Source organism: Lissotriton vulgaris, chromosome 8, assembly GCF_964263255.1.
Source record: "Lissotriton vulgaris chromosome 8, aLisVul1.2, whole genome shotgun sequence".
Taxonomy (NCBI): Eukaryota; Metazoa; Chordata; class Amphibia; order Caudata; family Salamandridae; genus Lissotriton; species Lissotriton vulgaris.
The window spans coordinates 1,317,596,266-1,317,622,101 of record NC_141696.1 but is presented as its reverse complement, the minus strand read 5'-3'; the positions used below and the strand labels follow the sequence as shown (position 1 = coordinate 1,317,622,101).

At 40.4% G+C, this 25,836-nt stretch overlaps 1 protein-coding gene across 6 annotated transcripts in view; it reads left to right on the top strand.

The window, feature by feature from the left end:
* The window catches only part of GRIA4 (glutamate ionotropic receptor AMPA type subunit 4), a 969,207-nt gene extending 943,875 nt beyond the window's left edge, over window positions 1–25,332 (top strand). The window contains exons 14-16 of one of the 6 annotated variants that reach the window (XR_015299356.1): window positions 7,766–7,880; window positions 14,770–14,884; window positions 21,294–21,427. Coding sequence is in view for 5 of the 6 variants with exons in the window: in XM_086935255.1 (XP_086791381.1) it covers window positions 14,770–14,884; window positions 21,294–21,428; window positions 24,192–24,356 (415 nt within the window). In the remaining variant the exon portion in view is untranslated. Of the gene's footprint in view, window positions 1–7,765; window positions 7,881–14,769; window positions 14,885–21,293; window positions 21,563–24,191 lie in introns of those variants that run through there. The other 5 variants (XM_086935255.1, XM_086935257.1, XM_086935256.1 and 2 more) reach the window with 5 other exon arrangements.
* Window positions 25,333–25,836: the final 504 nt, after the last annotated feature.

Genomic DNA, 25,836 nt, shown 5'->3' with positions numbered 1-25,836 from the left:
CTTAGCTGGGAGGCAGGATCAGGCACAGGGAGAGGGGAGGGGTCGGGTGTGCAGTGGCAGGAAGCGTGGGAAGGGGGCGGTGCGAGGGGGAAAGATTAGGAATGGGCAGAAAAATCACACAGAAGCAAGAATATTACAGTGGCACAGAAGAACAGAAAAGCAGGCAAGCACAAATTACAGCAAAAAAAAGAACAGTACTTAGAGCAGCAGACTCGAACTAGCAAGGCAGGGGGCCCAGAGGCAACAGCTGAACGCAGGAGTTGTCGGGGAGAGTGCAGGCCTGTGACCAAGGTCAAGCCTTACGAGCGCTCCCCAGCAGCGGTCTGCAATTATGTAGGGGAGGGGAGGGACACTCAGCTGGGAGGCGGGAATGAGTATGAGAGTCTCGTGGTAAACCCAGAGGTAACATCCTATTCAGCGTGTCCGGCAGAACTAAGTCAGCTTCAGGTCTTAAATAGGGGACCCTAGCGTCCGGGTGAAACCAGGCATGCGCATAGCCGCACTGAGCTACCACATAGTATATCTGTAAATTGGGGACTCCAAAGCCACCCCTGTGATAAGGAAGTGTCATGCTCTCCCAGCGGACCCTCGGGCGCTTGCCCGCCCTAGCTAGCCGAATAAGCTGGGAGTTTATGGTGCGAAAGAAGCGATTCGGCAGCAGGATAGGTATATATAATGAATAGAGAAATTTGGCCAATACAATGATTTTGAACTGAGCTATGCGGCCAGCAAGCGAGTGAGGAAGTTAAAGCCATTTATCCACCTTCTGCTCCAGCACATGGATCACTGTTCCGCAGTTAGATGGCATGATTTTTGTGGTGTATAGTGATTCCCAGATATTTGACCGAATATGAGCACCAGGTCAATGGGAACTCTCCCTCCCGTCTGGGCGCACCCTGAATAAGGGGGAAGATCACTGATTTATGCCAACGCCCGTAAATCCACCAAATCGAATGATCTCCCGGATAAGTGGATCTAAATTGTTTTGGGGGTGTCGAACATATAAAATGATATCATCCGCATATAGCAATACCAGTAGTGTCCCTGTGTTAAATTGGATCCCTCTGTGTATGGAAATGACGAACGAGCGGATGCATGGCAAGGATAAAGAGTAAGGGGGACAGGGCGTATTCCTGCCTTGTGCCCCGGGATATCGAAGAGGAGCGGGAGAGCGGGCCGTTTAAGCACAGCCTGGCAGTGGGGGCCGAGTATAACAGCGCCATGAGCCTCATGAACCTGAAGGGCATGCCCATCCTGTGCATGACTGTCCACAAGAACAGCCACTCCAGAGAATCAAAAGCTTTCTCCGCGTCCAGCATGATGACTGCGGCTGATATATCAGAGTTGATTCTGTGCAAGACTGCAAAAAGCATGCACAGGTTCAGGGAGGTGGATCTCTGGGGCACGAATCCCGATTGGGCAGGGGAAAATATTGTGTCTATCAACAATGCAAGGCGCGTGGAGATCGTTTTCGCTAGTATTTTATAATCAAAATGTATTTGAGAAAGTGGCCTATATTACCCACAGTGTAAGGGATCCTTACCAGGCTTTGGTAATAAAGCAATCACTGTTTTTCATAGTGTAGGAGGTAACTGATTCCGTTCTAAAGATGCATGGTAGACTTCTATGAGCTTTGGGGCCAGAATGTTTTTATATCGCTTGTAAAAATTGCCCGAAAACCCTTTGAGACCAGGAGCAGTGGAGCTATTAAATGCATCAATCGTGTCAATTATTTTGTCTTCCGAAAATGGCTCGACAAGGAAATCTTGCTTATGTTTATCGAAGTATACCATCGCAATTTCGACGAAATAGCCTTCACGCTCCGTCTGGGGATGCTTCTGCTTAGAGGTATAAAGGTGCTCACAATAGGCCAGGAATTTGTCCCGGATATCAGATTTGTCAGTTAACGTGGCACCTGAGTCGGACCGGAGCTCAGTGATGTACGCTGCAGAATACTAGGGTCTGAGTAGTTGGCCTAATGTGCGTCCTGGCCTCTTGCCCTCACCATACCTGCGTGCCATAATGTATTTGCTAAGGATGTGTGTTTCCCTATCGGTCACTTCCTGAAACTCTATCAATAGTGCCAACCGGCACTGTGTGATTTCGGTGTTGTCCGATGTACTCAGCAACGAGGCATCTAAGGCAAGTAGTTGCTGCCCAATATTGGCAAGAGTGTTCCTCAAGTCCACTGATGCATTTCCAGATTTATGAGGAATTGTAAATTTAGAAATGCATCAGAAAGCTACGCCATCCTCTTTTTTCCCTCTTTTAATGTGTGCTGCATTCTATAGCATGCATTGGAAGAGGAATGCACCTCAAATTATTGTTTTTGTGCAGGAAGGTGCCTCTTCCTGCACAAAAACTATCTCCCCACGATGCAGGCATCATTGCACCATGGTGCAGAGGTGCCTGCGCATGGCACAGTTTGCGCGCCAGCGCAGGAGGAAGCACAGAGATGCTACATATTGTTGTTAATATGTTGCATCCCTTAGGTTCTAAACTAATGCAGCGCTGCGCAGCAAAATGACTTGCAGCACCACAAAAGAGTACCATGACTTACTTAGTTCTTAATCATAAGAAAATACATTTGTATGATGTTCTGCTATAAATTCATGTGTGGTAGACCACTAAATCAGACTCCAGGCACTGTGGTATCATTTTATGATGAGCTGTGGTAAGTCTAATAAAATGTAGCATATTCTTCTCATAAATACATATGTACTTAGTCAGTGCATTTATAAATGTGATTATGTGCTTTCTCAATCTTAATAGAGGTTTTAGGTAACATTGAAAATTAACAGCAAATGATGAAGTGACTTAAACCACAAACTCTGGCAAATGCTAGGTAAAACTGCCACTCAACCCATTGCTTGCACCATAGTTCTGATCTTCTAATTTTGGCCCACAGTTTTAGAAAGCAAGTAATAAACGACTGTAAATTTCTGTGTTTGTCAAAGTAGAAGATGCTACAGCACAGGGGCGCCTCTGTAAGATATTAAAATGCAACCTATCTTATCAATGCATGAACATATATACCGGAGTGAGAAGTGTAATTTTGAATATTCATGGCATTTTCGAGAATTGTTTCAAGGTTCTTGATTTATGTAAGTTTCTTTACAACATAGATGATGCTCAATGTTCAATGCTCTGGCCCAAAATCATATAGCTTATCCCCATGAGTAGATGTTGCTTAGTACAGACGCCCTCCTGGATTTCCTGGAGAAACACACACCTGCTCATGGAATTTCACTTCGTACATCAGTCCTTTACTGTCTTTGAAATATGTTGCAGAAATAAAGAAGCAATTTATGAATTCTAAGTACTATAGTACTGGGTTGCTTGTGCCTGAGTTTAGGTTGCCTACAGAAAGGTTTGTCTACTAGGGTTGGCATTTGCATCATGTCATCAAGACCCCATGTGTCCGGTCTTAACTTTCATCGACAAACTGATGCTTTCTGGGCCTTGTGGCTTTCTTCATTTGAGCCGATTAGACTGATGCACCTATAACAAGGATTTATAGAAGAGAATACCTGGATTAGAAAGATGTTATTTATTTTTTCTGAGTTTTATATAGCGCAAACTTGACCCTAAGGTATTGGGTATCAGAGCACTTTACATGAGCACCAGTTTCGTTACAGGCGGACACATTGGTTTTTTTGTTAGGCAAGGGGAGATTAAGTGATGTCCCCAGAATCACAGGATGTTGAGCGTTGTTGCCAAGACATGAACCCGAACCCCAGATTTGCGGTCGACCATCCTAGCCATTAGGCCACATCCTCTCCCCAATAATAATAACAATAATCTTTTAAAAATCTTAATACCAAACGGTAATCTGCTGGTAGAAAATACTGCGTGACACCTCAGTCAATGACTCCGTTTCTTTTGCATGGAGACCCATATGAACCTCTCCCATCATGTGGAACGCTGATTTATAGAGAGCCACAATGGTGCATCTTTTGGATTGAGTGTTCACCTGACCTGCAAATATTATTGTTTTTTTGGTTTAAGTCAAGTTCTTCAAATGCTTGGTTGATGAAGTGTTCTGAAAAAAACTGCAACAGCAATCTGAAGCTAGACTTGTTTTTATATGGCCTTCTATTCATTATTTAAAATTGCAATTAATTGTTAGCCTTAGAAATGATAATTAAAATGAGATCAGGGTTTTTCCATCAACATCCACTATTTCCCCTCATCATTCTTGATTTCAATGTTTTAATTGTGTTGTGAAACGGTTCGTCATTATGGCTAATAACTCGGCTAAATAACCCTCTCATTTAATATCCTTCTTTTTGGAACTCTATCTGCCAGCTAAAGCCAATCAAATATAATTGAAATACTTTAATAGGGCTTCTCGAATGGGTATGGATAAATTAAAATCCTTGGGTGAACTGAAGCAGTTTCCACTCCGAGAAGCAAATGAAAAAGAGGATACGTATATTTTAGCAGCCAGATATCGCAGACATGTTTTAGCATACCACTTAAATGCAGTTTGACTGCACAACTTCCTTTGAATATTAAATAAGCAAAGCAGTTGTCCTACTTGCAGGCAGATAATCTGAATCATCATTCAGTTTAATTATAAAGCTGACAGACAGGCTGTGTAGACCTGGTTTGAACTCCCCAGTACATCTCTGTGCTTGAAACTAAGGTAGAACTTTGTCTGCAGAATTCAAATTAATGGTGGCAGGCAGTTGTCAGAATCAGGTTTTTGGATGAGATGGATTCACTTTCAAAAATATAGTTTAAACATTTAAATTCTTTAGGATATTTGAACATCCGGTTACATACTTACCTGTTTCCTTCTCTGATGTCAGGTCCTCACTTTTCGCCTGCACACGCTGTGTGTCATCTGTTTCAAGGGGGGGAACAACAACAAACAAATGTAGGGTATGAGTCACAGAGATTTTGCTGTGAGTAAGCGTGATTTAATTTAGTAGCATTCATCTTGAATTGTAGGTAAACTCGGAGAATTCCTAGAGTAAGTCACATCAAAATATTTGTGAATCAAACTCGTAGAATCAACAAATAACCAGCCTGGTTTGCAAAGCTTTTTTCTTGAGAGCCGGTGGACCCTATTCACAGAACTGTTTATGTGGTTTAGAATAACTTACTCTTGACGGACCAGAGTGGCTCATGAATTTCCAAGAGTAAATCATTCCTGCTCTGGAAAAAAATTTAAAATTGTTTCTTTATGTCTTAGTCCAGGCTTAAGTAAACCTTACTCAATTTTCATTGCCTATGGCATGCATACTGAAGACAAGCTTTGTAAATAACAAGCCTTTTTCAGAAGTAGGTATGTCTTGCCCCTGGAAATACATGACCTCATACTAACTAAAGCTGGAGTAAAATGCAAGTACTCACAGAAAAAGCTTTGTGGACCACACCACTAGCCCCCCCCCCCCTATGTGATTGGAAAAGCATTCCCATGAGCAGTTGTTTTTTTCTTAACGCTTGGGTGTGACTTAATCATGGAATGTTAACAGTAAAGTATGCTTATGCATTATAAAAAGTACATACTGCCCAATTCACAGGGGTAGATGTGAACAGCTGAATATTCAGGTACAAAGGGCCTCATTTATGAGAAAGGTGACGCAAGCCCCATGTGAAATGGCCTGCGTCACCCTTACACCTACCATGAGACAGGCGTAAGATATTGACGCATTGGCGTCCTAGAAGTGGCGCAGTGAAATATTATAGGACCCTTTCTTGCAGCGGAACACCCACCCTGCGCATTGTATACCTGACGCAGGTATAATTTAGCGCAGGGGTTTACGAAGTGACGCATCAGCCTAGATACATCACTTCGTAAATATGGTGCAGCATGTCGCATTATTTATGCCGCAAGTGCGTCAAAAAAAGTAAAGAAAAGGTGGTACAAAAGTGACGCTGGGGCCCATAAATAAGCCCAAAAGTATTTTCTGTGAGTATGTGTTTCATGGGTGTCATTTACTGATGAATTCAGAGGAATAAGACAGGTTTATTTACAGTTTCCATAAGTAATCCTGGGTCATATTTACAAGGGGTTATCACCACCAGAACATAACTTTTTTTGCCGTTCTAGTGATGATAAGCCCTTCACCTTATTCACAAGGTGGTATTAAGCCACTTAACGTAGCTTAACACTGCCTTGTAAATAATGCTCCTATTAACACACCACTTAGTGTGAAAGGGGCAGGCAATGGGTGTTGCAGTGGGCATTCCTGCACAACACCCATTGCTTTTGATGCTGCTCCCAATTAACAAGGGTGGCATAAATATGGGGCAGCGCCTAGAATAAGACCAGAAAAAAACCTGTTCTTAAACTGGTGCAATGAGGAGAAATGATTAATTTCTCCTCGGTTTTGCTGTTTCTATGTGTGCTGCATTTTGCAGCACACATAAAAGTTACAAATCGTCATTAGTGAATGTTTATGTCCAGGAAGGGACACCTTCCTGCACATGGACGATCATTCCCTGCGCTAGCACTAGGTAGTTAAATTTAGCGCTAGCGCTAGCGCTAGGGAATCGCATGGGTGTGCTGTATTATTGTATATCCGACGCATCCCTGTGTTTTCAGAATGTCGTAGCGTGGCGTGACCAAATGTGGTGTAACATCGCGCTCCACCTTTCTCTTGTGAACATGCTCCCCGCCTTACTGCTGGAAGCTACCCACAAATCTGTTGTGAAAATTGTGACGTATGCCTAGATCACCAGGTGTTATTCACATATAACACATGAGCAAGACACAACAACTCATTGAAAAAGTGTGTGATTCTGAAAGCTATTTTACTTTAGTAATCATGTCTTATTCTTGAAATAAATGAATACGTTATACCCAAATCGGGATTAAGGTACAATCATTTACTGCAAATGACCCGTTTCCCAGGACTGAATAGTGAGGAGATGTTCACACCTAAGACAAGATTAATACTCAACTACATATAAAAAAAGTTTTTCCAATCGCCCTATTCACAAAGCTTTTTGTGTCAGTAATTGTAATTGTCACTGCAGAATGGAATTCTCCAAAAAGACTAACTGAATCAGTTGAATGCTCCCACATTCACACCCGGTTTTCTGTTTTGAAATTAGTGAAGACTTGGAGAATCCTATCCATAAATCAAGCCATGCTGTCAATGGCAAATAACATAAACAATGGTCATTAAATAGTTCAATATTACCCACAGGCTGTGAACTGTCAATGAAAGGGCATATTGAAGGAATCTGAACAGAGGTCCTTACTTCCATTAAAAGGAAAATTAGCAAAGCTATCTTCCAAGAATATGTGTGTTCTGCTCATGGAAATTGAGTTAAAATCAACTAAGCTTACTCGTGGAATGTCCACTGCCATAGTATCCCGATAGTGTAAAAAACTCCACCAGGACTTAGAACATTTTGAGTTAACTAGGCTTTAAATATGAGTCATAAGGTTTATAGAGAGACGTTTATTACCTGACAGCAAAAATCTTTTCCACCTATAGAAGATCCATACCCTATTTCATTAACGTTTAAAATTTAACGATAGAAAGAGGCTAAATGAATCACTCAAAATTCCCTTGGGTGGCTGTTTGATAAAAGCCTACCAGTAGTGACAATAGAAAAATATAAGAAAAGTGAGTCCCAAAGAATGTTTTTTTCTTTTTTAATATTACTTTATTTTGTGACATTTCAGAATGAGAGGTTTATTCAGCCATTGTAGCAAGGCATTGAGAGAGTTTAAGAGCTCATTCCGTCTAACATTTTCATGAAGCTGTGCCATTTCTTACAAAATATGTTTTATCGTTTCAAGAAATGATGTTAACCTCGCAGTTTTAAAACTGAATGAACAAGGCCTCTTGGACAAATTGAAAAACAAATGGTGGTACGACAAAGGAGAATGTGGCAGCGGGGGCGGTGACTCCAAGGTTAGCCTCAATGTCACCAAAGCGGGTAAACAGTATGTCAAGTAACAAGAGCATCTGCTAGAGCGAAACTATCCACACTCCCTATCAAGTCAGATTTTCAAATTCGTCCTCTTATGACACCCCTACACACTGAAGTATGCACTTACTGTCAACCCAGAAATATTTGCATATGTTTAATTCGAATTAGGAGCATTGATTTGAATCTGAGTGGAGAGAGTGCGAGTGGTTTGAAATAAAATCCTAAAGGGGAAGATGTAGAAACTTGAGGTGCTGGTGGGGGTGGATAAGTTGGAATGACTAGTGACAAAGCATAGGGAGAGTTTTGTTGAGAAAACTGTTTTTTTTAATGTCCTCCAATGCATGTCAGATAATGTGATTACCTACCTTTTATGCTAAATACTGCTGTACAACATAATCCATGTTCTACAAACTTATTTTAAATATCTGTTTCGGTGTTTTATCATTTGCAACATTTTCTGTATATTTGTAAAATCTGATGTTGTCATCATTGTTATTTTTATTGTTGTGATATGCTACTGAGTATCTCACTTATAGATACTGGTTGGTTTTTTACTTCCTCGTAATTGCTTTTTGCAACGGCTGTTAGTGAACTACATAACCAAGTCTCTGAGTGAGTCAATTAGTGAGTGTCTGAAAGAGTATACTGCACAGTCAGTCACTTCCAAGTGATGTCCCACACAACGTTCTTTTGCACAAGTTGGTCGCTAGCTTGTTAAAATAGCATTTCACAATTTGATTTAATTTTAATTTCGTTTGCAGTTAATTAATCCCATCATTCTGTTGAGTGCTTATTCAGTTGCCCTATGAGTTCATGAAGTATCCTTTGGAAACATGATATTGACTGATAACAACCAATGAATGCATGCAAGGGTGTTCTAATGTTCAATGCACGTTATGTCAAAGCATGTTGTACTTGTCTGTGATGCATTTCCTTTAGACATGTACACTTATTTTCTTTATCTAGGTGCACCTTTACATTCAGTGAACGTGTCAGTAACCTAAATCTTAATCAGACTTCGAGATGTACATATTTATTTTAAATGTGGGCCAAAATAACATTATTTTGATTGACTACCTGAAAATGTGTACAAATTCAATATTAGCTTTTCTAGCTCAATTAACTATATTTTTATTTGTATCTGCTCTCTGACAAACTTATTTAGTAGATTATTTCCCAAGGTTTTACAGATACATTTTATAAAACTAGCCATTGATGACAGTGTTTCGGTTTGCCCCGTTACTGAGTACTACCCTTGCCATCTGAAGTTTAGACTACCTTATCTAAGAACATTCAGCTAAATTTGAATCTATCATGACTAGCATTCATGCCCTTCTCATTCTGATGGGTTTTTGCCATTTGGCAAGCAGTTTATTACCTATACTCAAATGGGTCATTCTCCTATCAAAGTAATAGAAGTAGGTAAACAAAACTACATAGTTTCAAGATTTCTCTCTTTTCTCGCTCATTTCAAAACCTTCAGTTACGTCAAGCATATGTACAGGTGCAGATGTGCATCAAATTAGAATTGTATTCAGAATCAGCACGAAAAGTGAAAAATGTCTCATTAAACCCCTCCTTGGTGACTGGACATTGCCTGGCAAAGCAGAAGGCTTACTTTCAAAAGGCATGGTGGCACACAATCAAATAATCTACACTATTAACTTAACTTAAATAGGAAAATGTTACCAAACAACCCCTGCAGCATCCAGCCTGGTCTCACATTTCTGTCAAGGAATAATAATAAAAGCCCAATTGATACTGACACTCCTTCCTAAGGAAGGGATTTTGCTGTCTACGATGATCTATTTCTTGAAGTCTGAAAAAGTTAACAAAGGCCTAAATATTTTGAAGAGGTCACATTAAAAAAGATTGTCTCCCTCCTTCATAACTAATAACTCATGCAGATGTCTGCCTGGATATCTGTAGTATATATTAGTAATTCTCTTAAGATAAACCAGGAGATTAACATATTTTAAATCTTGTCTTACTTGAATACAACATTATTGAAGAGAAATTGGAATATAGATTTGATGTAATTCTTTCAACTACAAAGGCACCAATTAGAAATATGCATGGGACAAAAATCCTGGAAGGGTGTATGCCCCCAGCCTGGCCAACAGGCTGAAACTGGAACATAACATTTTGATTGTGTAAATAAAGATACATTATAAAGCTTGCCTGGAATCTACATCACTACCTTTGCACAGTTAGATTGCAGAACTAAGCAGGGGGGCAAGGGTGCTTGATCATGTTGCCTATGCTATTAAACTGGGGTTGCCACAGTTCTTCCAAAATACCATACTAATCATGGTTACCATGATTTACTTGTTGCTTCTTTTTCACATTTCAATCGTCATGTGTAAAGAAGTGAAATTGGTTCCATCCGTCCTCTGGAATCAAATCCAGCTTGGGGTACACTGAACACAACCATATTTGTGAATACAACACGCATTGGATCCTCTAAGGTTTCCAAATCATAATAGAAATATACTGCGCTCTGCCTTAACAAAATATGATACACAATTCTTCATTTTTTGGGAACATCTGCTTATCAAGTTATGACTCCTTTGCAACTCAATTTATAGCTTTATCCATCCACATATGCCAGTGGTTGGAGCACACCGATTGGCTGAACTTTGATGCAGCAACATTATGAGTCTCCCTCTAAGAGGTTTACCTTCCAATTTAGCACTTCTTTCTTCAGAAGGAGGTATGGGTACCTCATTCATTGTATAATGGCTATTGAGAGCTTAGTGTGGGTCAGCTTTGCTTCTATGTTCGGTGTTGAACAGAGCTTGTAATTTGTTTTAGCTCTGGGAAATTGTTTATATTTAAGTAAAATTTTCAGAGCTCCAGGCACAGTCTGTGTGTAGGGTAGGAGTTACACTAGATTAGACTAGCTCCCTAGCAATCACAGGCCCCTCCTACTTCTTCCACTCCAATGGACCTCTTGCCCTCTTTGGTGACTTCTTGGGGGCATATTATCAAGAGCGGCATTAAAGATTATCGCCGGTTTAGCGGCAGAAAACTGCTGCTAAAGCAGCGATAATGGGCTTGATAATATGCCCTTGAGAATTCCAATAGAAGTCCATGTTCTGGTGTGAACATGGGCTTCTATTGGAAATCTCCAGGGCTTTTTATCAAGCTCATTATCGCCGCTTTAGCAGCAGTTTTATGCCGCTAAATTGACAATAATTTTAATGCCCTTCTTCATAATATGCCCCTTGGTTTTTTTGGGTTCTTAGAGTTATACTATAGCAAGGGCATGTTCCCTAAACAGTTTCTCACCTCCTTTGTTGCTAAACCAGAGTGGGATGGTTGAGATGGAAGAATCCAAGGGAGACTGATCTAAGAGTATTTGCTCCCTCACTTTTGTGCTGTATTTCTTGATGTAGGGGAATGGTGAATCCCTAATTGGTATTGAAACATGAGGCTTGAGGGATACATCAATCTGCAACTCCAAAAATGTATTCTGGGAACTTCAAAGACACCGGGCACCATTAACAGATTTCCGCATGAGAAGCTGTATCTTACTTCTGTCTAAGGGCTTTACCTGAATTTTCAGGCCCGAATCACATAGCATTTTATACGAAATTCAAGACACAGGTGTTCCATACTCAAAAAATTTCAGGAACAAGACATGTTTACTCTTAGAAATACTCACACATCATACCTCTGATTGAAGCCAGAGAAATTCACCAAACTTCTCAACACTTGATCCTAACTGACATCTACCTGCCACAGACATCAAAAAAGTTAGCAGAACCTACTAATTAATAGTACCACTTCTACAGTAACGCACTCTTTATTGTCTACCATATCCCTACCAAACAGCTTACATCCAATATTCGTTGAATCTTATTCAGAGCGCTACATCGGAGCCCTGCTCTCTAGCACATTTAAGCAGTGCAACACCCTTTTCACAGTTCTGCACCGATCTGCAGAGGTGAATATTGCCAAGACTTTTGACACATGGTCTTAATCTACCCATGCATAGCAGAGAGGGGTGCAACATATGTAATTTCATTAGATCTGCACTCCATATTTCATACAATGGACAACAATATTACTAGAAAATGACACAGCATGACGCTGCAAGCCAGCTTGTTGTGCCGAACTGCATCATTAGCAAAATGCAGGGATGCATCGTATTTAAAGCAATACGATGCATCCCTGTGCTTTCCTCTGCACTAGCGCCCAATTGGCTGCCTAGCGCCAATGAAGGCACCCCTGCACCATGATGCAAGGGTGCCTGCGTTGCAGGGATGATTGTTTTTGTGCAGGGCGGGACACCTTTCTGCAAAAAAACAATAATTGATGGCATTTTCCTCATCCTTCTATGTCTGCGGCAAAATGCAGCACACGTAGAAAGAGCAAAAGCGAGGAGAAATAAAGGTATTTCTCCTCGTTTCGCCTCTTTAAGGCCTCCCTTGGGGAGGCGTTAGAATCTTACACCTTACCAGGTTTACGAAACCTTATAAATTTGTGAATACGTCAGAATACATGGGTGTCGCGTAGGAACACCCGCAGCAACATCCATGGAACTCCCTTTAATGCAGAGTAATGCGTGAAAGGGGGCCATACGTACAAGGCCATGAAAAGCCACGCAGGGTGGCTTTGTGAGGCTCTGTAAATATGGCTCATATATTTATCAAAACAACAAGTGGTCCTGAGCATACAAGAATAAGGGAAAGCAAAATAGTTGTATATAGACCACAATGGACTTCTATATAGTTCAAAATTCCTTGACCAGCCGGGCAAGGAATACACTGTCAATGTAAATTAATATCAGTGACCTGTTAGCTCACTTTGTTTGCCTGATATTTTCTTTCACTTACTTTTACTTTCTCACTTCCTCCCTCTGTACGGCACAGGACTGTGCCCTACTATAACCCCACTGTTTCGGGTTATGTAATGTATTTTGAGATTAAATAATCTATCAAATCATTAAATATTCCTTGCCCGGCTGGTCAAGGAATTTTGAACTATATAGAAGTCCATTGCGGTCTATATACAACTATTTTGCTTTCCCTTATTCTTGTATGCTCAGGACCACTTGTTGTTTTGATAAATACTTGATACCCCTGGTCCCGAGCCATTTAATGGGTTCCCCTTGTCCCTCTCTACTGTAAATATGGCTCAGTATTTTGCACCTCCAGAACGTCATAAAAAGTGACCCTCCGCTGGCGCAGGGGCCTTGTAAATATGCTCCTATGATTGGGAGAGCCGAACTAGCACTGAATTAGTGCTTTCCTGGATTATCGCAATACTGCCACTTTTTAAAGTCTGCCTTCTTGTAGGCATTTTATGGAGTGAATTTGAGTTCTCCAGTGTCCTTTGTATGTAATTATTTCTCATTTACCTTTCATGTCTATCATTCCGGTTTTCATATTCAAAGCATACAACCATGCTGGTAATACCCAGCGTGCACTTGGCAGATAGAACTACGGGCACTCAGCCTCGATCATATCCTAAATCTATTGGCAGCTGATTTAGTGAAAAGTGATTGAAAAGAAACCCTACTAAAACGAACATTTAAGGCCTGCAATCCTACACAGCTCCAACCATTTAAATCTTGCATTGGCTGCCACTGAATAGAGAATGTAATGTAAGGTCCTTAGCTAGGCCCTGGAAGAAATTAGTGGAGAAGAACATTCCTTTCTGCAAGCAGAATCAAAAGCATGCCTTATTGTGAATGCTAGCCATGACAGAAAGCTTATTTATACGCATTGCAACATAGACACAATGAATGCAGGCCTAAAACATTCTTATCAGCAAAATGTTTCATGTTGTTTTGTCAAACTAATCAAATTTTTTCTTTTGAAAGTTTATTTGGAATTTTCACAATGTTTTACGCTGGTGTTTGTTATGTAGGAGCAGAACCTTGAGACAGGGAAGGAATGTGTGGTCATTGTAATTCCATTTCTTTGGTTTTTGAGGTGTTGCCATCAAGTCATTATATGTTGTAAGTACTGCTCACATAGTGAGGTGGACTAGCAAAAAGCTTTGTTCCGTCCATCACTGTTGAGCGGCACTGAGCTGTATGTTGCAAGTTCAGCCTGTTATGGCTATTTATCCAACAGCACTTTGCATGATGGGACTTGTATGACGCGGGAGAGAAGGCGTAAAACTATAAGTCCCAGGATGCACAGTGGTGTTGACTAAAGAATCTGGATGACTGAAGATACTACTTAGGGCTACTGGACATATTAAGAATTGAAATGAAACACGTATTACCGGGAGATGTGTGACTGACTGATGGTGGATGGATGTCACAAACTCTTTAAAAAAACATTCGGGATTCTAAACTAGAATTATGTACGAATAAATCCTGTTTGTGAGGCTTCTAAAGAACAGGGCAAAATAGAAATTAAGGAGAAAACAAAAAAAAGATCAGAAATAATCAACAATTCCAAAATGAAAGATTTCCAAACATTTAGAATGCAGTAACATCAATTTGTAGCTGACTGTGCGTCCTTTCTGCAACATTTTAAAAAGGGCAAATTGTACCCACGTAAAAAAAGCAAGTTAGTCACTTGTGAAATTGGAATCTGATTTCTGCCTCCAGCAAATGAAAGCAGTTTCGAATGCCATCAAAATGAACTTTTAATGCCTTCAAGCCAATAGTCCTGGGTTCACAGTAATTGCATACCATTTATTTAAAAGTGTTCTCTAGCAGTATGCGCCTGTTACTTAAAGCGACAGAGCAGGCCCCAGCCACGTGTCTTGTTTCTAACCCTGGGCCTACACGACATCGCCTGGGCTGTGGCCTCCGCTCCGTCACTTGGCAATGCGATTCTATGCAGTTTGACTTGAATAACATAAAATAACATATATTATGTTATTTATGTTATTTTCCACGTGAAGAACTCCTGTAAACCATGCCGTTTTGAAACTCAGTGAGGCAGGCGTCTTAGACAAGCTGAAAAACAAATGGTGGTACGATAAAGGGGAGTGTGGACCGAAGGACTCCGGAAGTAAGGTCAGTCTCTGCAGTTTGGGGCCTTCTGTTGTGTGCACAAAGCTGTGACGCAGTGATGCAAGGGCATTTTTATATGGAGTAATTTAGAATGAATCTAGAAGGATGCTCGTGACAGTAAAGGCAAAGGCTAACAGTTTTCAGGTTGCTGAGGTACCTTCTTATAATTTAAACTTGCACTCTCTGTTTTTTAATGGCGCTGGACTTCAATGCACTTGCCCCTTTAGGAAGTTACACTTGACTACTCACTGTATACTCCTAGTGTGTCCAGCTAGTAGTGTAATGGTTTTTGAAGTTGTTATCAACTGATATGGAACAAATGTAACTTAAAACTTATTATTGTTCTGTCTAATGTAATCTAGAGGTCTCAGACGGTACTTTAATTTAATTAGTGGCATATGCCTTGTTGCTCTTTGCCGACCTACTAGCCAAAAACCTGCGTCACATACCCGGTGGTGAAAATTATTTGTAAATCCTCCCCTGGAATTTCCACTCCTAGACCATACTTGAGACAGCTGTTGGAATAGTATATGGGAAATCATTTCCAATGATGTATTAATGGTAAATGTAAAACATGATTTTCCTCACTTAAAAACCAGAAGTGCATTGTTAAATTATCAAAATGAAAATTTTCTTTACCATGCATTATACATTTCTATAATTCACTGGTAAAACAAACAGAAGGTGTCTTCTAGGTATTTGAGTTATAAGCATATTTTTCATAGAACTCCGGGGCTTAAGTAATACGTTTTGGGGGCAGTTAGAAAAATTAAAACATATAATATGACTTTTGTTTTTGTTAAATGTAGGGTAATCTGAATAAATATATGCCTTTGCACTGAATCACCCTATGTTGCTAGAGGGAGCCCTAAAACCCTACTTGTGAAAAAGGGCAGTGGGCTGATGAGATAGAGAACACAAATTGTTGGTGTTGCATCAAAGTGAAATATGCAGAAGGGGCTATCTCACTCCGGATCTGAGAGAAGCAGGGGTGAATCACATGCAGGAGCGATGATCCCCCCCCCCCCATCTCCCAGATTCTGCAGTGGGGTTGGCTCTGCTTCCATAGGATAGGAGCAGCTCAGCGCCCGCTTCTCGCATTTTACTTTGCTGAAACCCATGGTGGCAGACCATTGTCTGCGTCCAAGCACAACATACGCCTTCTGACTATAAGGCACTTCATCCTAAGCAAGATGTGAAAGGGACGTTGGGCCAGATTGAGGGTTGAGTCATAATGAACATTCTACAACTTGCAGAGAAAGTGGTCAATTCTCCGTTCGGGGAGGGGGGTTTCTACACTGTATTGGAGAGTTCTCCAAAGGCAGAGAATGGACCACAAATCAATAGTTTCTTCATTACCACCCAACACCAAATCTGGCCTTACTCGTCACTATAGAATTAATGCACATGGGAGACCTTTCACATAGTTACATTTCTAATATAGAACTAAAAAAGTAGCGCATTCAGATCTAATCAGCACTCACTACTACACGTTCTTGGCTGCCAGGTCTTATTTTCAAACTGTGGAGTTTTTTGTAGCACATGCTTTTCCAACGCCTTTAAATTGTAGAAGGCTAATATTTGTAACAACTAGTGAAGTGTGTCTCTTGGGAAACCACAGTGTGTATCTGGAGGTGCATGCACACTGATACATAATCTTATATCAGCATCAAGCAAACAGGCTAGCAAAAACAAAATATGTAAACTACCCACAGCTACAAAATAAAGAATTATTCAATGCCAAATCTTGCAAAACAATAGAAAATGTTTGCTTGTGTGTACGGAGCGAACTCCACTGGCATTCAAGAGCTGCAGTCCAGCACTTATTTTTTACAAACAAGCATTTACAATGCAATAGGTCTCGCAGTGACATTGTTTAAAGAATTTAGCATTGTAAATGATATTGTTTTTAATATATTTCTTTTGGTAAAAAGTATACAGTATATATTATCAATTATGCACCATTAGACTGGAGATTGAAACAGTGAAGAAAAAAAAGATAAGCAACAGGACACTGGCATCTTTTTGCATGAAATAGGCTTTGATATAAGACACAGACTTAACAAATTGCTGTAAGGCATGCGTCTGCCCCGTAGGAAGTATCAGTTTAAACAAATGTTTAACAGATGTAGTCATTCCTTAGTAACAAAATATGGCGATATAGATTAGATAAAACCACTTGCCAAGGAGGCAGTTAACAAATTGCTGCGTCCTCCTATGTCCAGTGGCGCTGCACCTACTGCTACTTGGATGATTAACGAGTGCCCTCTCCCGGTCATTTCATGAGTGGCTTAGACCAACCTAATGAGTGTAATTTACATGGCCCTTACACTTTTTCCATTGGTGTAATTCAAAACAAGGGGGCTAATAGCGCCCAATGTACTGGTGCTTAATATACCGACCTCGGAAGGATTAATGCCCGAGACGGCTCAGTTTAGGCCGATCTCTGGCTCACTCGGGTGAGAGTTTACGTGACTCGCCTTGTGGGATTGATGACCCAGAGCCCGCTCGCCCCTCCCAGATGGGTTTAGAAATGCCCAGAACGCGTGGTTTATTTCACCGCACAATGAACATTTTAAAATCAAAAGCAAGTTCCCAAAAGTCAACCTTTTAACCAAGGAGAACATGTTACACCCCAGGCAACTGTGCAACGAGGGTCCGTAGTGTTCAGCCTTTAGCACCGACGGGCAGTGCAGGAGTAAAACACTCCACACCTTCAGGGGCTGACTGTTCACACCGACCCCTCTAACACCCGAGGGCCGCAGTGCACGGAGGGACAGGGACACACCCGTGCATGCAGACCAGTGCACGGAGGGGCAGGAACACGACTGTCGCCGCCACACACACCACCCACGGCTCACTGCCCTTTTTAAAATTTATTTTATGCGTTTTTATATAGCGTGGACTTTACCCGAAGGTGTCAGAGCGCTTCACAATAGGAACAGTATTTACTTCTTTCTGAACAGTGCCCCCCAGCCATCCCCGCCACAACCCCCCACCGCCTCTCCCCACTTCGGCGGGGAGTAGGGGCCGTGACTCGGCACACACTGGGCCCGTCTATGGGAGACTGCATCAGTAATGTTCCCGCCGCCCTGTGACCGCCTCCGAGTTACACCCTCAGCTCCCTGCAGAGCAGCAAACACTGGGTTAGGCAAAAACCGCTAGCAGACCTACAGCTCAACAGGGAAATATTCTGGCTTTTTTTTTAGGTAGCAACTTTTGCATGCTGGGTCGTGCAGTGACGCTTTTTACCATTAATAGGGTGATCAGATAGCTCCATGTCAAGGGACACCACTTTTACATTCCTGGACTTTCTTATACATATCAGTGCTTTCTGGGAGTTGTAGTCTCGGTTCATTTTAATTGGACCAACATAACTGATAACAATATGTAAGACAAAGTCCAGCAATAGAAATCTGGTGTCAGTGTCACACTAGCATTATACCACCTGGTCACCGTAACCATAAATAATAATTTAACTAGATTTAAAAGCATGCACGTTGTTGATTTAAAATCCAAGACTGCCAAGAGGTGTCACATTTGATATGGATCCAATTAGCAGCAGAGTGAGATGGCAGTCCGGGGTGGGGGTCGGGGAATAATGCCCATATGTCAAGCATACCTAAGGTTACCTAATCACTGCAGTTTACCAAGTAGTCCATGTTATATATATATATATATATATATATTTTTGCGGTTTTATATAGCGCCAACTCGACCCGAAGGTATTGAAGCGCCAGTTACGTTACACAAGGACACATTAATTTTTGGGAGGCACGGGGAGATTAATCGATTTGCCCAGAATCACAGGATGTTGAGCTGGGCCTCGAACCTGGTTCCCCAGCTCAGATGTCGGCAGCTCTGCCGTTAGGCCACATTCTCTCCAATTAGGGTCTTGGGCTTATTTTTTATAACCAAATGTATTCTGGTACCTGAAGTTTGACTTTAGGCGAATACAATTCGATTAATAGATCACCACTTTAGAAGAAAATTCTGGGGCAGGACCATTGACCCCTTGGCAGCATGCAGTCTTCACGAACTGCGGGACACAGAGGTTACATTCCCAGTTGGATAGCTGAACGGGTGTCGGAGATCTGGGGTTGTTGGGTCTCGCAGAGGCCAGTGCTAACCCACCTGCTCTGTACACTTATGAACCGCAGTCAGGATGCTCGGGAGGTTAGCACAATTGCTGCGGAGTTCGTCTTCAGGAATTCATCTGCTTGCGTTGGGTCAGTGCAGAGCCCAAAGTCTCTGTAAGTCAATGAAGCTGCAGGACCCAGCCCAGCTGCTTGTCCCAGATGTGGAGGGCGTAACACTACGGCTTGCCCCCCCCCCCCCCCCCCGCTTCATATTGGCGCAGCAGGGTGGACATGAGGTGGGCTGTCTTTCCATTTAGCGCTCCTGCACTGAGGGCTCGCCTTCTTTGTAATTGATGCTCTGCAGTGAGTAATGATGCACTCATTGGAAGGGTGATCTCAGGAGCAGAGAGGGGTAAATTGAAGGGGACAGGTGACGGGGCAGAAGAGTGATCGATGGAGGCATCATGCATGGGGAGGGGAGCTGGTAAAGGCCGACATTGATGGCCTCGGGGTCTGCGGAATCAGATATGGAGGCTCACCCCAGGCAAGAAGGGGTGACCGCGGAGCCAGCAGAGGAGAGAGAGGGAACAAACAGAGAGAGAGTGGGGCAATAAAGAGAGAGAGGAGGCAAGCAGAGGGAGAGGGGACAAACAGAGAGCGAGATGAGGCAAGCCCTTATACGGATTGTGACCCTCAACAACTCCGTGGGACGGTGAACGCCTGCACCCCCTCCCCCCGCGGGTGCCGTGTAAACTGGTTATGGCACCAGGGGCGTTCAAGAATGCCCGTATATCGCGGCGGGAACACAAAACTACACCAAAGGCAGATCTGCTAATCACACCGCAGGTAACTAATGCAAATCACACCCTGCTGCCGCGACCAAATCACAAAACCACACAAAGTGATAAAACTGCTGATCAGACACGTAAGCGCATCTTCACATCGTGGTGCTAACACAAAACTACACACAAAGGCTGATCTCACTGCAGGCACCTAAGCAAGTCCTGCTAACCCGACGGAACACACAACCACACAATGCTAAAGCGGCTGATCTCGCTGCAGGCACCCCGGCTGGTCCTGATAACACTACAGGACCTTAAATCCATCCCTGGCACAGAGAGCAATGAACAGGGCCTCGTCCTCAGTACTTGCAAGGAGGATACCAGACACCTACAAATTTTCACTTAAAACTTAGAGGTTATTGTTTTTCATATAGAATCAAACTGGGATGTGGCATTTGAAATAGTAGCACTTTGAGTGCTCATAAATGTCCTTGGGCCAAACTCACAAAGATTGATGTATGAGTAAGAGTGATATAATCTTGTAGTCCTGGACTACTCATACATTTCAGAAGTCAGCCCACAAGTACTTCAAGAGTAAGTCTCATCTATTCGCTCGTCAATCCTTATTAATCGAGCCCTTAGTAAATTAGCTCCAAAGTTTCAAATTCCTGATTAGAAAAAGTGCAAAGAGGTCACAGTTCTATTTCTACTAATTGTAGGAATAGTCCTTGAATAGTCCTATTTTAGGTGTTTTAGGAATAATTAACAAAGGCATTTAGGAGTACATGAAGTAGTACTACAAAAGTACAAATTCACATACTCTTGCATGCCTGTGTGAATTGGCTGCAGCTTCTTGACAGATCCCTTTCGCAGCCACAAAATGTAGCGTATCGTTTTGTACCAGTAAGAGCAAATTCTCATTTAATTAGGGATTTGTTTAGTTATGTACTGAGTGCTGATTAGAAACTGAAATATCACTAAAATATTCACAGAGAAATGTATAAACCAGTGCCCTAGACAGAAGTTAGTAATAGGCATAACATATTATTTAAAATGTGAGATAACAGACCAGTTATATTTCTTGTTTGAAATTCCGATGTTAAGGATTTATTGTTGTAGAATTATCAAAATGTATTTTCTTATTGTCTTGCTTTAGCAGTAAAGATTTTATCTTAATTTAAATATTTAGTTTTTATACTTATACTTATGCTAATTAATTGACTTTTGTGGAAAGGTATGTCTTGCGTGCCTACTTTATTTGATTAGAGAAGTTTATATTTTAACCATGAGCTGACACAGAATTTGAAAAATAATATAGAATGGATATCTAATGCAATGGTTAACTGCATACTTAAAAAATAGTCATGCAACTTGTAATACTAGACAATTTGCCAAAATTAGTGTTGGCATGCCAAGCCTTTTCAATTTTAGTTTTATTTGAAGAGTAACTGAGTTAGGTTTGCTTAAAGTATATGTTTAGATTAAAGTAGATGATGCTAGTTTATATATGCAGCATTTCAACAGCTAACTGAGACCATTCTGTTCCCTCAGGACAAGACGAGTGCCTTGAGTCTGAGCAACGTGGCTGGAGTGTTCTACATTCTCGTCGGTGGCTTGGGCTTGGCCATGCTGGTGGCTCTGATAGAGTTCTGCTACAAGTCCCGCTCAGAAGCGAAACGAATGAAGGTGGCAAAGAGTGCACAGAATTTTAACCCAACTTCCTCGCAGAATACCCAGAATTTAGCAACTTATAGAGAAGGTTACAACGTATATGGGACCGAAAGTGTTAAAATTTAGGGGTAGGACTTAGGCCTACTACAGTGAGTGGGCGGTGCATTCTGTAATGCAGTGTCGTGTCTGTCAAGTGGTAATGCTTGCTTCTAAACAGAGCTTTATTTTTTGGAAAATTTCAGTGCACAGTGGTTCCATTTTGTTTTATTTTTTGGCTGCAGATGTACTTACTGTATATGTATGCTAATAGACATCTGCATTACAATCTGTGTTAAAGGAATGTTTCTTGAAAACAGTCAACATGAAACTTAGAACTGCAAGAAAGTAAAGCTTCACAAGAGAATAGACATTTGTATTTGAAAGAGACCTTTATATTTATGTACATGATAAATATATCATGAGATTACCAAGTGAATGGTCCACATGCCACTTCATATCCAAGACATATTTACAGAAGTAGATATCGATATTTCTAATCAAGGCAGGTAGATGACACTAGTTAAATGTAGTTTCTTTCTATTTTTTACCACCATATAATTAATAGCACTTAATAATAGTTATACATTTCATACATATTCATACATTTGCAATCCTAATGTTTAGGGATTTGATACTATGACTTCTATGCTTCAGGAGTAATGGTGGGCAAAATATTCACAGATTCACCGTTTAACCAGCTGTATGGAATTCATTTGTGTTCCACGCTTGAATTCTTCTAATCCAGAATTCCACGCATCCTACATTCACTAAGGAGCATCCATTGCTCTGTGCTTCTCCATTATTCTGTAAAGGTGGTCCAGATGCAGGGATTTGCAACCATTCAGAAAGGCCCAAGTAAAGAGAGTGCTATTAAAAAAGGAAAAGAAAGAGAGGTAAACATTCTAGTTCTAAAGATACTTTCAGCAAGAAGGGCAGCAGGGTGAATAACACTCCTATAGTGAAACAAAACGTTTGTACAGAAGTTGGCATGAGAAAATTGAAATCAGTAGATGGAATCTGATTAAGAGTTCAGTGATAATTAAACATTCTTCAATTTTTGGATTAAACAGGTAATGCTCTATAATATGAACATCTGTCTTGACAAATGTAATGGCTCATTTTCCTCCATCATAATATCAACATGATAGAGGAAATTAAGCTATTGGATTTGGTTGCACATTTAGTATTTCCTCCAAAGATTAGAGGTTTTCACTTACTACCAATCTCTAACTTAGATCCTCTATTCTTTAGTTATCCTGTAGGATAATATTCGTTTAAAAACCTAGCAGGTGACCACGGCTCATTATTTTAACAACTAAAAATGTGACCACACTATTCCAATACCATGGGGGTATACAAACATAACACTGCAAATAGGAATGATATAGAAACAAATAATATTAGTTATCAAACATAACATTGGGCTTACAGCAATCTTTCCATTGGATTTCTCACATTTTACAATGTATTTCATTTTCACGTTTTAGAACTCATTATCAAAATATTAGATTTCTGCCTTAGCTCTTATTATTCAGCATTCAATTAATATATTAGTAATTAGAACTCAGTTTCAAAACATAATATTACAGAACTAGTTCATAGTATACCAAATTGAGCAGGTTCATTCCACTATAGAATTAACACATTTGTTCATATAATTTGAGCAGCAGTTTATTAGGATTGAGCTTTAATACACAATTTAAACAATAAAACTCTAATGTAGTTCTCTCAAAAGACAGCAAAAAAATAATAGCATGAAAATACATGTGAGATGGAGATACATTTAAAAAAAATAGTTTGCTTACAGCAGGCCATGTGAACCGATGTGCATGAGGTACAAAATTCCAGCATTAATTATCTCAGTCTTCAATAAATATCTAGTATTAATATTCCTATTCTTACAAACAGCCAACAATGTCATCCATTTAGTATAAAAGTTTGATATAGTTTACATTAGAATAAACTGTGAATGCATTATGAAAAAAGAAAAATATACATGATGGAATGAAAATGCATTATTGTGTAAAGAAAAGTTCAGGTTGGCTAGTGAAATTAAGTTCCTTTTTTGCTTGCACTAGATATAGCTAAGCTAAAAATGCAAACCTGCACACCTTTGTGAGTTGTAGCATTCCACTTTCCTTACGGTTGGAGCTCCCAGTATTCTGACAAATAAGAGTCATATAAAAGGGTTCAGACTTTGGAAGTACCTTACTGAGGTTTTGTGCAGGTACTTTCATGGTGCAATGCGACAAAAAGTATTGCGTCAATATACATATCATAATAAAAGCCAGGAGGTGGAGGGCAAAATTGTACAGCGCCACGCAAGCACAAGCACACCCCTAGAAAATAAAACTGAGTGTGTAAAAAAAAAAAACATCAGGACCATACAAATATTTAATTAAGTATGTTGGATTTGCTCATCTGGTCTTGTCTGCCCACTAAATAGTAGAATCCAGTCAGGTTTTCAGAATATCTGTAGTTCATACACATGCAGCAAATTTAAATGCAATGCATCTTAATGCATTATTGTTTGGTATGCTAAAAACCTCGCACATTTTAGTATTTGGTAGGTCAGTAAGCCCAACAGTAGCTCGTACTTCACGTATACTTCTTAGAGTAATAATATGAAAAAATGCAGATGTCTAACTATTGTTATTGTGGTGTTTGTTGTTGTGTGGTTTCACTGTGCGGTGGCCTTGTTGTAATACTTTCTTTTTCTTCTTTTTCCCTTAAATCTAGCTGACCTTTTCTGAAGCCATAAGAAACAAAGCCAGACTATCCATTACAGGGAGCGTAGGGGAAAACGGCCGTGTCCTAACGCCGGATTGCCCGAAGGCTGTGCACACTGGAACTGCATTTAGACAAAGTTCAGGATTGGCTGTAATTGCATCGGACTTACCATAAAAACCAAAAAAAATATTGAGTGCCTTAATCAAACAGTGTTGGTGACTGATGGAAATACAGCACAGACTGTGACTCTGAACATGGGAGTGTCGTCGAAGATTTTATGATTTGACTGAGAAAGGGAAAGTACGTCCAAAATGCGCCAGACATCATCAGCAACAATGTGTGCATGAGCTCAGCTCGGAAACCCAAACTCAGATTTTATATCAGGAAAATTCATAATTTCGTTTTTTTGGGTGGTGGGGTAGCCAGGGGTTAGATCAGAGTGTATAACTATTAACAGCAACAAATTTCTTTTGAGGGGACTTTAAACTAATAAGACTTGCCACTTAGCGCATTAAACTGTGAAGTCATGCTCGGGAAAGGACAACACTTGGTTTCTGTCTTAACAAAGAGGAGAACATAGCTATAGAAGTCAATGAACCTGCTAACCTGTGTCTCAAGAACATCCATGTATACAATGGACGAACATCCAGTTAAAGAAGGAAATCACTAAAACTGTGATCAAAAAATATGTAAATCCTGTGAAAAAATAAAGAAATTATTTACATTTTCTTTGAAAAAAGAGAAATATGAAAACATGCTTGCTTTTTAACTGATGTAAATTCAATAGCTAAAAACATGATTCTTTTTTCTAACCATCTTAGGGAACAATTCATTGCAATAATTGATATAAAATACCATCACTGTAATAAAATTCAGAGTATTTTTTTTTATAAAAGTTGTTTGTCATCCTCTCATTCGCTGTTCCATTTATTATGTTATGCCATTCTGTCACGTCATTCAGTGTTCCACAAATTGCATCTGTCTAACTACGAAAAAGCGAATTGTTAGAGTATGTCATAATTCTGCAGTGTAGAGTCAAAAGCGACTACGGGTCACTCATGTTACAAATATTATTTATAATCTTGTTCTGTGTAAAAAATTGTGGTTTTTGTACCCACCAAAAAGAATAAAACACAAAACGTTCTTATAATATGTCCACATCTTGAGTTCTTTTCTGGTCGAAAGGCAGAAGGTGAAAACAAAAATCGCAAAGATCAGCATTTGAGCTAGAGTGTGCACTGTACTAGCTCTCAGAATTGCATTTGTAGTGATATCTTGGAGGAGTAGTAACAGTTTATGATTTTGCATCAACCAACATCAGTCCACCTCATTGTATTACTCACCTGTAGTTGACATTGCTAACATCATTACAATCAAAGCTATTTCAATGTGATGTGATAATATCAGAGAAGACAACGTGTCCTGTCATTTCTATGTTTTGATAGCAAGAATTCAAATGTTCAGTATTGTCAGCCAAGTTGGCAAGCATCAACAGTAGAGGTGGCACAGTTGTTATGCGAGCATATGCCCACTATAGTGTTTTGTATTTATATTAAATGGTGAAATAGCTAATATGCCAGCAAGAATACCCCACATGTTCTAGCACCGTTTCCAGGCTTTGTGATCCTCAAATTGAATGGTTTGACTACCTTCT